Here is a 13,003-nt window from a genome sequence, read left to right on the forward strand (position 1 = left end):
ATAAATGGGTCAATATAAATAGCAAACAGCAGTGGTGAGCAAGGACACCCCTGCCTAGTTCCGCGACCTATTTGAAATTGCCCCGTACACCCTGCATTAACCCGAACCGAGGCGACAGGATTCAGGTACAGTGCCTTGATTGATTTAATAAATCCCTGCTTTACACCAGATCTTTCCAGTACCCCCCACATATAGCCCCAGGAGACCCGATCGAATGCTTTTTCCGCATCCAGTAGCATAACAGCCATCGGGTCTCCTGTAACTTCCGACGCATCAAATAACGTAATCACTTTACGGATATGATGAGTGGTCCCCCTTCCAGGAATAAACCCATGCTGCATTCTGCTCACAATGTTAGCAATCACTCCAGCTAATCTTATTGCCAATGCTTTGGAGAACACTTTAGCATCGGAGTTCATTAAAGTAATTGGTCTATAAGACCCAGGCTCCTCCGGCGGTTTCCCTTTTTTAAGTATTAAGACAATCACCACCCCCCCCCACGATGCCGGGATTGAGACTCCTGCTTGCGCCTGCTGCATTAGGTTTGTAATATTCTCCTTCAGGGCCCCCCAAAAAACCTGATAAAATTCAATTGGAATTTGATCCGGTCCTGCTGCCTTACCCGCCGGCAGATTCCATACTGCATCTTTTATCTCTTCTAATTGCAGAGCCCCCTTTAAACCCTCCGAGTCCTTCTCGTACAATGCTACCCCAGGTATCCCTTGGAGATACTCATTCACCGCCCGATTATCGACATCTCCCAAATCTTCAGTGTATAGCCTCTCATAAAAATTCCTAAAGACATCTCTAATTTCCTCCGGGTCCGTATGTAGCCCGCCCACTGCATCCCTTATCTCCCTTATTATTCCCGTAGACTCTTGCTGTCTTGCCCGAACGGCTAGTTGTCTGCCTACGGCTTCACTACACTCATAACACTTCTCCCTTTTAGACGTGTATAATTTAGCTGCTTTAAGAGCAACGTCCCTTTCAGCCTCCCCTTTAACCTTGAGTAGCTCGTTCCATGCAGTATCAATTTGGATACCAGTCAAGAGGCGGCTTTCTAATTCCTCCTCCGCCTCAATCAACTTTTTCCTTGCCTCCTCGCTCCTCAACCGTTCTTGTTTCTGTTTAAAGGAACTGAAGCTCATTGTCTCGCCCCGGATTCCTGCCTTAAAGGCATCCCAGACCACCCCCTCTGGCGCGCTACCTCTATTAGTCTGGAAGAAATCTTTGATCCACTTAGTCATATGTCCTACATAACCCTCCTCTTTTAACAGCCCCCTCTCAAATGTCCAACTAGTGCGCTGTCTCTCATTTATTTTACTTGATATTGTAAGTATTAATGGGTTATGATCACTAAATATCCTTGGTAATTTACCTATCTGAACATTCGAGACATCAGAGCTAGGGACTAAAAAATAGTCTAACCTGACACACACTTGGTGAGGAGCTGAATAATATGTGTACCCCTTATCAGCCATCCGTTTAATCCCCCAGACATCTATTAGGGCATTATTCACGATTAAGCTTCCCAGCGCTCGGCTTACTCTTTTCTTCCTCCCCTTATATTTACCAAAGGAACCCTCCCCTAACCCATCTGACCCATTGATATTAAAATCCCCTGCAATAATGACTCTCGGGGCCCAGGTAGCTAATTCTACATCTAAAAATTGAAAGATTTCCGGATCATCTTCCGTAGACCCATAGACAGATACAAGCGTGGTCCATACCCCATCCAAGAGACACTCTACCATAGCCCACCGCCCCCACTGATCCTGCGCTTTCTTCCTTACCACAATGTTCCTATTCCTAGCGAGGATGGCTACCCCTCTCTTTTTCACCCCCTGCCTAGAGCTCACTAATAGATTAAATCCCAGCTGATTCAGCAGGTATACCTGCGAGTCCATTATATGTGTCTCCTGCATGAAAACTAAATCAGCATTCATTTGCCTTAAGGCAATGGAGATTCTCATTCTTTTTTGGGCATCATTTAGGCCACACACGTTCCACGTTACACACCTAATATCCATGAGGGCCCAAGTGTATCATTACTTGCGTCCTTTGTCCTTCCTTGAATTACTTCTTTTTGTTCCTGACCCTCCCCCCCTGAAATAGCCTCCCTCTGCTTGCATGTAATCGCTATTTTCCAATTACTTGAATCTGCTAACAGTTTTCTTACCCTCTCCTTATATCCCGCACCTTGCTTTTTTTGTCTATCCCGCCTCTTTTGCCCTACCTGTTCCATTCGCACCGTGCCTTGTACCCCCCCAAAAAACCCAACCCACTCTCCCCTCCCCCCTCCCTTACTGGCAAATAGGTCGATCCCGACCTATGTGAGACAGCCGATCCTCCCCGGAAGCACCCCACCCTGCCCACACACCTTAAGCCTCCAGACCATTCTACACTGATGTGATGTGATGACCCCATTTCTGCAATCAGATCTTTTTCCCCACCCTCTTTTCATTTCATTTCATTTTCATTTCATACCGTTTCACTTTTCACTTCTTATGTCAAACGTTCTGTGTTACTAATAGCTGCATCTCGATCACTTTGCCTGTTTCGTTCCCTCTCTCCCCTTCTCCCCTTCTCTTCCTTCAGAAAAGTTAGATATTCCTGCGCAGCAATTTCTGAGAAGAACACCCTAGTCTGTCCATTAACAATCACTTTAAGACGAGATGGGAACATTAGATACACTTCGCAACCAATATTCTGAAATGGTGTAATAAGTTGTCTCATTCGCCATCTTCTCTCAACTGTCATATGGCAGAAGTCTGGGCGAGTAAAGAAGGAGATGTCTTTGTATGTTCGCTTCTTCGTTGGCTTGGCTTTCATGATTATCTCTTCCCTCAATAGATAGTTCCCCACATAAACTAAAATGGCTCTAGACTTGGCTCCTGTCATATTCTTCTTCTGAACCAGTGGAAATCTATGTGCGCGCTGCACCTCCTTATCCCAGTCCCAATTATCCAACTCCTGGAATGCGCCTTTCAGCAGCTCCACCACAAAAGCCCGCATATCTCCCTCTTCCCTCCCCTCCTCCACACCAAGAATTCTTATGTTGTTGCGCCTCTGCCTGTTCTCGAAATCTTCGAGTTTCCAGAGGACATCCAGTGTTGTTTTCTCCTGTTTTTGTCTAAACTCTTGCAGCTCCACCACCTCCTCCTCCACTTTACCAGTTCTCTCCTCGACTTCTTCCAATCTACCAGATACTTCTTCATATAATTTGTCAACTTTTCGAAGTGAGTTTTGAATTTTTTTATTCGCGTGTTTTGCCCTTTTGCTCTCCAGGCGAGCCTCTCCCTGGATCTGTTTCAAAGTTGAGAATAACAAATCAAACTTGTCAGAGTGCCCCTCCAATTGCCCTGATGGTTGCCCACCGGCTCTCTCCTGGCTTGAATGTGACTGTTTTCCCCCTGAAGCACCCCCCAGATTCGATTGTGAGATAGCTGTCGTCTCCCAGGCTAACCTCTTAGCGATATCTCCTTGTGGTGGGTACTCCGCTCTTTTGGTTCTCCTTCGCGGCCCTCCCCTTGACCTACTGGGTTTAGCCTTTGACTTTACTGCGAGGCTCCTCCTTAAAGCGGTATTTTTCCCCACCATCACCTCTGACAACTCCGAGGCCTCTGAATCCAACTCATCTGAGTGACTCTCCACCGAGAAATCTGTAGATGTGAGAGTGCTGGAGCCTGTGCCCTCCAGCCCCCCATTCCCCTCGTCCTCGTCCTCGTCCTCCTCCTCGTCTTCCTCATCCCTCTCATCAACTGTATAAAAGCAATCATCGCTCGGTGAGCCCGTAGTTCTCAGTTGAGTACCTCTGATCCCATCATGATTGGCTCTAATGGATTTGCTCCTTACAACATGATTTATAGATCCATTCATATCTTGAGCCTCTCTCTGTGCAATGGCATCGCTGCTCCCTCCGTTTTTACCAACGCCATTTACCTTCCCTTGCTTCTCTTGGGAGTTAAGTGGCACCTCTTGATTCATAAGAGTTGACCCACTCTCCTCAGAGGGCTGATTATTTATTATGGCTAATGCTCCAGCCTTCTTGCCCTCCGTCCCCTTTTTCTCCCCTGCAGTACCCATTATTTGCCTGTCATCACGCCTAAGGCTGCTCTCCATCTGCCTTATTTCCACATCCACAGGCTTTGTCATAACAGAAAAATCAGGCTCACCAAGCAAATCTCCTGCTCCCCTGCAATCCGCCGCTGCTGTGATTGACATCGGTGTCGGTGTCAATGTCTGGATCTCTGCGGTGTCTGGCTGCGCGTTGATCACGTTATCCCCGCCTGCCCCGCCTCCTCCTACAAGAGGCGCGTTATCCATTTGTTCTGTAACTTTTGCTGAGGCCGGTAACGGAGCCGCTGCTGCTGCTGACACCGGCCTCCCTTTGTCCGTCTCTGCAAGCGCCGCTGGGGCCTCCGATTCAGCCGCTGACATCACTAACATCTCCGCAAGCTTCTCTCCTGGAGCTTCTCCCTCTGTACGTTCGGCTACAGGCACAGCCACCGAAATCCGCTCCGGATGAAGCAAGGTGAATGATTCGTATAATGTGGGCTGCCGGAGGGAGCTATCTTTCTGCGTCTCGCCGCTCGCCGCTCTGTTAACTACTCCTTTTCCAGGCAGCACCTTCCTCCTGCTGCGCTCAAGCTCTCGATCCTGCCTTCGTCTCTCACTTGCAACCAAGCGCTCCTCCTCACGTTATCTGGCAGCCTCTTTTCGTGCCTGTCCTTTCCGGTGACTTTTGGCTCTTAGGTTTGCGGCTGGTATATCAGAATCGCTCTCCGGCGCCTCTTGTCTTCCTGTGACCTCCTTCACTGCCCTCTGTACTTTCGGGGCCATATCGCGTCTGGATTCTCTTCTGCCCCCTGACTGATATTCGGAAACGCAAGTAACCACCAGCTTTATCAGTGCTGACAGCTTGCTCCGTGCAGTCAATTTCTTGCCCAATCTCTTGAACAGCCACAATGCCAAGGTGTTAGGCTCCCAGAGCATCTCTTTTTCTTTCCGATTCTTCTATGCTCTCTCGATCTCCTTAACTCAATTCACTCCCCTTTCTCTCCAGACTAACAGACTGAGATTCCATCACATCTCATCTCATCACATCAGTATATCCTCGCTGAGAAAAAAAATCTATCAGGAGCAGGGCTCAGGGGCTGCCGCTTCCTACGGACTGTCGGCGGCCATCTTGCCTCCTCCCCGCCAAACATTTAAATATAATGGTAGTTCGTGTAAATGAGTATCTAACAGAGCAACTCAAAACCAACTATAAATACTGATGTGCTCTTTGTGGTTAATGGTGAAACCGTGAAGTATACATTAGGACAACTTTACAATGTCATAATACCACAATGATTAGAAGCTTAACATCACATGGATAATTGAGTATATCACAGAACAACATAAATACATTTGAAACAATTATTATTCAGGCGACAGAGATCCAGGAACTGAGTATGTAGGCATGTATTAAAAAAATCCCTGACTGCACAGCAGCGTACACTCTAGTCGTGGGCAATTTGACATATTGTCAATGTATGATAATATATTATGTGGGTTATACGTAAATCGGTAGAAGGAATGTTTGTTGATTGAATTCATAAAATGACATGCAACAATGGTGAGCCTAGCTGCAAAGCAACTTGCAGACTAGCAATGGGCAGTGGGTCACTTTGTCAATGTATGATAGCATATCAAAAAGGGGCAGTTCCAACTAGATGAATATATATGTGTCAAAACATGGGTCCTAGGTGTTATTCAATAAGTATAGTTGGGCAAATGTTACATCAAGTTTGTTGAGGCCATTTTGGACAGACTTGAAGCGGTCCATCCATTTGCATTCTCTGGTGTTGAGAATGGAACACAAGTCGCCACCTCTGATACCCAGTGTGATGGCTTCAATGACCAGCCACCTCATAGATTCAGAGGGATGGTTCAGTGATTGAAAATGATCAACCACAGGGGCCCCCATGGTTCCACATCTTATCCTGCTGCAATGTTGTAGTATCCGGTATTTAACCTTCTGTGTGGTCTGACCTATATAGATTTTGTTACAGGGGCAGACAATGGCGTAACTGACATTCTTAGTATTGCAGTTGGTAAGTGTTTTAAGGTCCACTGTGCAGTTACTGTGTTGGAATATCTTAGTTTCGATGGTGAGGCTGCAAGCTTTACATTTGCCACACTTGACGTGGCCCCTTGGGGCTGGGAGTTGCCACATTGATTCGATGGTGGGTTTAAGAGGTATATCCAAGAAGGATTTGACCACATGGTCACGTACATTTTTCCCTTTCTTGAAGGAGTGCATGGGAGGTTCTGGAAGCTGCAATTCTCCCGCCACCAGATGCCAATGTTTATTGACAATATGTCAAACTTCATTGCTGCGTGTGTTAAATGTGGTAACACAGTTCAATCTGTCCAAGTACTCCGGACGGTCTTTAGGGGTGAGAAGAGTCTCTCTGTGATTATGCCATGCTCTCTTTCTGGCCCACTTAACCAGCCGTTTGGGGTAACCACGTTCAATCAATCTGCAAATGAGATCATCTGAATCATTGAAGAAGTCCTCTTTCTGGGTACAGTTCCTCCTGATCCTGAGGAACTGCCCAAAGGGAGATTGTCCCGCAAGCCACGGGGATGATGGCTTCCATACCTGAGCAAGGTGTTCCTTTCCGTGGGTTTACGGTATAGGGTGGTGTAAAAGCGATCGCCCGTGGCCTTGATGGATAAATCCAGGAAGTCACTAGTGGGAGCAGGATCTCATTCATCTACAGCAGCTGAACATGACTGTTCACAGAGGCCAATCATATAATTGGAAAAGGTTGAAGCCAATGAGAGGTAAGTGAAGCTCGGCAAGATTGCCAGCCACCATGAACGCAGCACCCATCCAAAGCAAAGGGGATGCTGCCACAAGTACTGCAGTACCCAAAGTTATCCTCAGAAGTATAGGGATTTGTGAGGTGGCGTTTAGTGGAATGGAGTCATGGATAGAGGGTAAGAATCAAACAGTAGGGCACGTCAATCTGGAAGGCCTATTCCAGATGAACAGATGCCACTATAAAGTGTAACAAAATCGAATGATCCAATGAATACTCCATGAATCAGATCTGCTAATCAGAACCTAGTATTTTTTATTTTAAAAAAGTGTTTCATTTTTTTTCAGCACATAGCTTAAAATTATCAATAACTTTCATGCACCTTAATACATTTAACAGTATTCCCTTTAGCTCTCATTGTAGGCATAACTGAAGCAGGTCAGAGCCAGCATGACAGATGAAAGATGTTATTGTGTGATCAGGAGGTCCAAATATGTGCTTTGGATTTAGCTATGTTGTTTCAAGGTTTAGCAAATGTTGTTCAGCATACTTACTCTATGTTCTTTAACCATATACATCAGAATTTACTTTTTTTAAAATTTCCTTCGTCTGGTGTTTTTTTCTTGATAGGACTATTTAGAAGCTATCCATAACCTTCACGAGGACTGGCTCATTAAACAAACCCGGTTTACAGTGCCTGCGCCAGTTCTAGTAAGTAAAGTTTTAAATTGTTTATATTTTATTCTCATTCAGTTGTGCTAGTAAGTACAGTGAAGTGGCTTTTTCTTGAACAGCCATCCATTACACATTGTTCCATACCATAAGGAAGATAACATATTTGAAATGAAACTATCTACGTTGTTTAGAGAAGCCTATAGATAAAATCATTTTCAGTTGGGATATGCCGCCTAAATATGAAGTCAGCGAATACATATCTTTAAATTGTTTTTCTGTATTGAGGTGTGTTGTCTCCCAAAGTGTATCATTTAGCTAGATTTCAGAATATCTAGCATGTGAATGCTGTTTAAAAAGTCTCCTGGTGTTGATATCTGTCTTAGCTTGTTCTTGACCCCCCTCTGTTGTCAATGTATCCACATACGTATTCACAGTTTTTCGGAGCACTCGTAATAATAAAAGAGGAACATTCATCTTAATCAAAGCGAAGCTTATTAGTGTTACTAATCCAAGGAATGATATCCAAAATTGCAATTCTGATATCTAGAACCGCCCACAAGCAAGTGTATCAAATCTTAATTTTAGCTTGTTGTATCTCAAAAGCACGACATTCATTACTGTTCTGTATCGTAATAGCAAAAGAAGGTTCCCACAATCTGGCACCTTCACTTCCGTGAACACTCCCGAATACAGGTCCGCTTTGATTAAGATTCGGTCTTAAATAGCATCTTCAAGCCTTGAGAAAGTCGTAGGCTTATTGCCGTTAACAACGAAACGCGTTGGCACAAGGAATTGGAAGATCTGTGGAAATTAAAGAAGAAGAATAACAAGAAAACAATATACTTATTTGTATTATTCTTTGATGAATGTTCCTCTTTCATTATTACGAGTGCTCCGAAAAACTGTGAATGCTTTAATCAATCTTTGATTGAATTTTGGAGAGGTTGGGGTGTTCTCTCTCCTCTTTCTGGATGTACCGTATTATTTCAATAGAAATTAGTGTGAATACTATATGAGCGCTTTTTATACCCTTTACACCGTAACCATTTTGAGTATCCACATACGTAGGTCCTGTATATGAGCGCATGGCTGAATTCTGATCCCTATATAAACAGCAGTTTGTTCAAGGATCAGAAGTATGAGTAATGCAGTTATTACTTCACCTCCAGCAATTTTCCCTTGTTGAAGTCCAGCAGTTCCAACTATGTGATATTTACAAGAGGAAAACATAGAGGGGGGGCTAAGATAGATGCAAGTGTGGAAACACCTCTTTTCATGTGTATATCCGCATTTTTGGTGGGTCAACTAAGCATAAGAGAAGTTTACCATACTCTGTGAATGCTGCACCCCTTGAAGTCAGTATTTACCTAGTGTAGCAGATATTCCCCCTTATTCTGAGCCACCCATAATTATTGTGTGTGGAAATTGTTCTATAGTAATAGTGCGGATGATACTTGCATGGCCTTCCCTTGGCCTCATCTCCCTGGCACTCCTGTTGCACTTTATCTTTCAGTTGTATGTTCTCCCATCAACCAAAGAGGTCTTGAGCTCTTATTTTAGTTTTCCTTTTAAACCAGAACCTCATGTTGTGGGACTCTTAAGAGTTTTGCGTGCACATTCTTTTCTCCATCTGGATTGTAAAAATGCACAGCTGGTTCATGCAACGGAGACCTTGATTCAAGAGCTGCCAGCCTGCAGGAGTCTGCTTCTTTTAGACATCTGGGATTTGGATCAGTTGCTTAGAGCTTGTTACCCCCAAACACCCTTTTTATGATTTAAAGACTACTCTGCAAGGGTCTTCCAGCTTCTATCTCAAGAATGTCTTTCATGGGAGGAGGAGCCTAGCGCGCAACCAAGATGGCCGCGTAGGTGCGAGGCTCCCGAGGACCTCCGCGACCTCCTGAATTAATCCTGGCTATATCCTGTCCTTGTTGAGGGGACTGTGTCGGTGAACCCGAGCTGAGGCGCCACCCGTTTTTCGTTTTCGAATTGGACCCCGGACACCGGTGGGAGCACCGACCAAAGGTTGCGGCCTTCTCCGCGCCGGCCCCCCGGATTGGAGTAGTGGGGCGATCCGGGGACAAAGCGAACAACAGCGGCGAGCAGGGCTGGGCGACTCGCGTACCCCACGCTTTCACTTTCGCTTTTGCGCCCTCCTTGCCCTCAAGCGAGGTAGGGTCGCGGAGCGGGGTGCGGTGGTGTGGCCTTGTCCAGGTGCCCGGCTGACCCGCCGGCTGTGAGTCGTCCTGCGGTCCAGTGGTCGCCCCCCCCCCCCCGGAACCCGTGAACTGGTTTATCGGCCCTTTTGAGGAGATTGGCACGACGGTGGGAGAGCAGGCATGTCCACCAAACAAGATGGCGACCGGGCGAAGGTGAAGACGACCCGCCGTGGCCCGGCGCATCAATCCAACAGTATGGACCGCTACACTCTCCAGAAGGGATCTCCGGAGACATCGCGCACATCCCCGGCGGGCCCGACGGAGGCGTCTGCTCAGCCGGTGGATTTGACCCTCCGGGACGTCATGGGCGCCATCGCAGAGATGAAGGCCTCGGTGGACCAGCGCTTCGACACCTTAGCGCAAAAGATAGACTCGGTCCTTGTGGATGTGAGCCTTGTGAGGGCTGACTTGTCCAAAACCAACGACCGGGTCGATTCCCTGGCCCACACTACAACGGGCCTTACTACGGACGTGGTGGCCCTCCAAAAGGAGGTGCGCCGGCTTGGCCAGGTGAGCGCCCTGATGGACCGGCGTCTGGAGGATTCCGAGGGTCGGGCCCGGAGGAATAACGTTCGCATTGTGGGGGTGCCGGAGGGACGAGAGGCGGAGGCGACGGATCTTTTTGTGGAAGAATTGATCCTCACCCATCTCCAGCCCCGGGGGCTGAGTAAGCTTTTTGCGGTGGAACGTGCTCACCGGGTCCCTGGGGGCAGACCTAAGGCCGGTACCCCGCCGCGGCCTCTCATTGCCCGGATTTTTAACTTTCGGGACAGAGACGCTATCCTGCAGACCTCCAGGCAACAGGGACCGGTCAAGCTTGATAACATGAATGTGCATTTCTACCCAGACTTTACTCCGGCGGTCCAAAAGCAGAGACTTAGTTTTCTCGGAGTTAAACGTCGCCTACGGGACCTGAACCTTAAGTACTCAATGCTTTTTCCAGCTAAGCTAAGGGTGGAGGTGGATGGTCGCACGCACTTTTTTGACCGACCCGAGGCGGCTGGGGACTGGTTGGACACTCTGCCTGGAGATCGGGACCAAGGGGGTGGGGGGGGCGCGGTTGGTGGGGAGGGCCCGCCGGATCAGAACTGAGGGGTGAATAATAGGCCTTGCTCGGGACAACATTCCTTTACCATTTACTGATCGTGTAGGTTCCCCTCCTATGGAGGTCGTACGGGGTCTGTTGGGGGCTTCCCTCCTTCTCTGGGGGACTAGTTAGTTTTTCATCTATGGGGCGACAGGCACACTGCACTTTGGGGAGGCTGTCTGGGCTCATGCAGGGGTGCAGGGAGGGGGGAGTTCTGTTGGGTTGGGGGGGTGGGGGGGGGTGTGTTGTTTGTTTGCACCGCAAGGCAAGCCCATTACTGTATTGTTGCTCTCGAGATGCTCTGTGGGGGACGGCTGATTGCTTCTACGTATGACGGGGGGTAGGGATTTAACTGTGTTGTCATGGAATGTTAACGGTCTGGGGGACCGGATTAAGCGTGGTGTGGTCCTGCAGTACCTGAAACGTATTTCACCAGATATTATCTTCCTGCAGGAGACACACCTTATAGGTAACTCCTTTCATGCCATGAATCGGCGGGGCTATCGTTTGGTGGCCCACTCGGGCTTCACCTCGGGCTCGCGGGGGGTGGGTATTATGATCAAGAACTCGCTCCCGTTGGAGATTGATGAGGTGCGCCATGATGAGAGGGGACGCTACACTGTTCTGGTGGGTAGAATGGAGGGTAGAGTGTTTGTTTTTATATCAGTGTACGTCCCGCCTGGGCTACAATCTACTACATTTGCGGACTTGGGGCGCCTCCTCCTGGACCTTCCGGGTGGCCTGCTGGTGGTTGGGGGGGACTTCAATGCGGTAGCTTCTGGGTCTATGGATCGTCATCCCCCTAGGGACCTCCCCCGGGCACAGGCGTGGCTGTCCGGCCTTTTAGATACATTGGGCCTGGTGGATTGCTGGCGACTAAAGCATCCCGCGCAGCGGCAATACACCTTCCACTCGGGTGCCCATGGTAGCCTCTCGCGGCTTGATTATATCCTTGTCCCGGCGGCCTATGCTGGGAGAGTGGGAGAGGTGTGCCATCTGGCGCGGGGTATTTCAGATCACTCCCCATTACTGTTACATTTCGATGTCTTCCCGAGGGGGGAGGGCAGGGTGGCTCCAATCAATGCTTGGTACTTGCGCGACCCCACTATTCGTGCCGACTTGATCAAATCCTTACAGCGATATTTTGATGAGAATGTGGGGTCTGTCCCTTCGGCCATCTCCCTGTGGGAGGCTTTTAAGGTAGTTCTCAGAGGGGAGGCCCTTCTCCTCTATCTCCCATGCCCGGAGGCGCGAGCGGGAGGAAGTCACCCGGGTGGAGGCCGAAATTGCGGAACTAGAGGGTGACCTGGGGAGCGGGGTAACGGATGCCAAGTTGCATGTTCTGCACCTCAAGCAGGCGGCCTATAGGGCCCTCGTCACGGAGGCGGCCAGGGGCCTCAGTAGAGAGCAACAGGGGCGATTGTATGATGTTGGTGATAAGGCTGGTAAATTGATTGCGTGGTTGGACAAGAGGGAGAGAGCGAGTCGTGTGGTTCCTTTGATTGAGGGGATGGATGGTGTGCGTGTCACCGAGCCGGAAGCCATTGTCTCCTGCTTCGCGGACTACTTCCGCGAGGTGTACTCCCCGGTTTCTCCCTGCTCGGAGGAAGATTCCCATGCACTGCTTCGGGACATCGCGCTGCCCTCCCTTACGATGGAGGACAGGGACTTGCTGGACGCTCCTCCCACCTCGGACGAAATTGCCTTGGCTATTCGCTCGGTCGCATCCGGCAAGGCCATGGGCCCCAATGGTATCCCCATCGAGCTCTACAAGCTGCGACCGGATGTACTGGCGCCCCACCTGCGCGCGATGTTCCTGGCGGCCCACTCGCAGGGTTCCCTCCCACCGGACCAGCGTTTGGCCACAATCGTGGTGATCCACAAGGAGGGGAGACCCCGTGAGCGGGTTACATCCTATAGGCCTATCTCGCTCTTGAACGCGGAGCCCAAAATCCATGCCAAGGTGCTGGCCAACCGGCTGGTCGGCGTGGTGGGCGATTTGGTCCACCAAGACCAATCTGGCTTTATACCCCATCGCAACACGGCTCTTAATCTGCGACGCTTGCACGGGGTGCTCGCGCGTGTCCCGTTTGTGCGGGAGCCGGCCATCTTGGCGTCCTTAGACGCCACCATGGCGTTTGACACGCTTGAATGGCCATACATCTGGGCGATGCTGGCGAAATTCGGATTTGGACCGGGATTCATTAGCT

General features: G+C 48.9%; 1 protein-coding gene across 2 annotated transcripts in view; it reads left to right on the forward strand.

The window, feature by feature from the left end:
* Positions 1–13,003, forward strand: part of TK2 (thymidine kinase 2) — a 246,922-nt gene that overhangs the window by 205,299 nt on the left and 28,620 nt on the right. For both annotated transcript variants that reach the window (XM_085640007.1, XM_085640006.1), the window contains exon 9: positions 7,443–7,523. In XM_085640007.1, coding sequence (XP_085496133.1) covers positions 7,443–7,523 — 81 coding nt within the window. The remainder of the gene's footprint in view (positions 1–7,442; positions 7,524–13,003) is intronic.

This window comes from Triturus cristatus, chromosome 12 (assembly GCF_964204655.1).
Source record: "Triturus cristatus chromosome 12, aTriCri1.1, whole genome shotgun sequence".
NCBI lineage: Eukaryota > Metazoa > Chordata > Amphibia > Caudata > Salamandridae > Triturus > Triturus cristatus.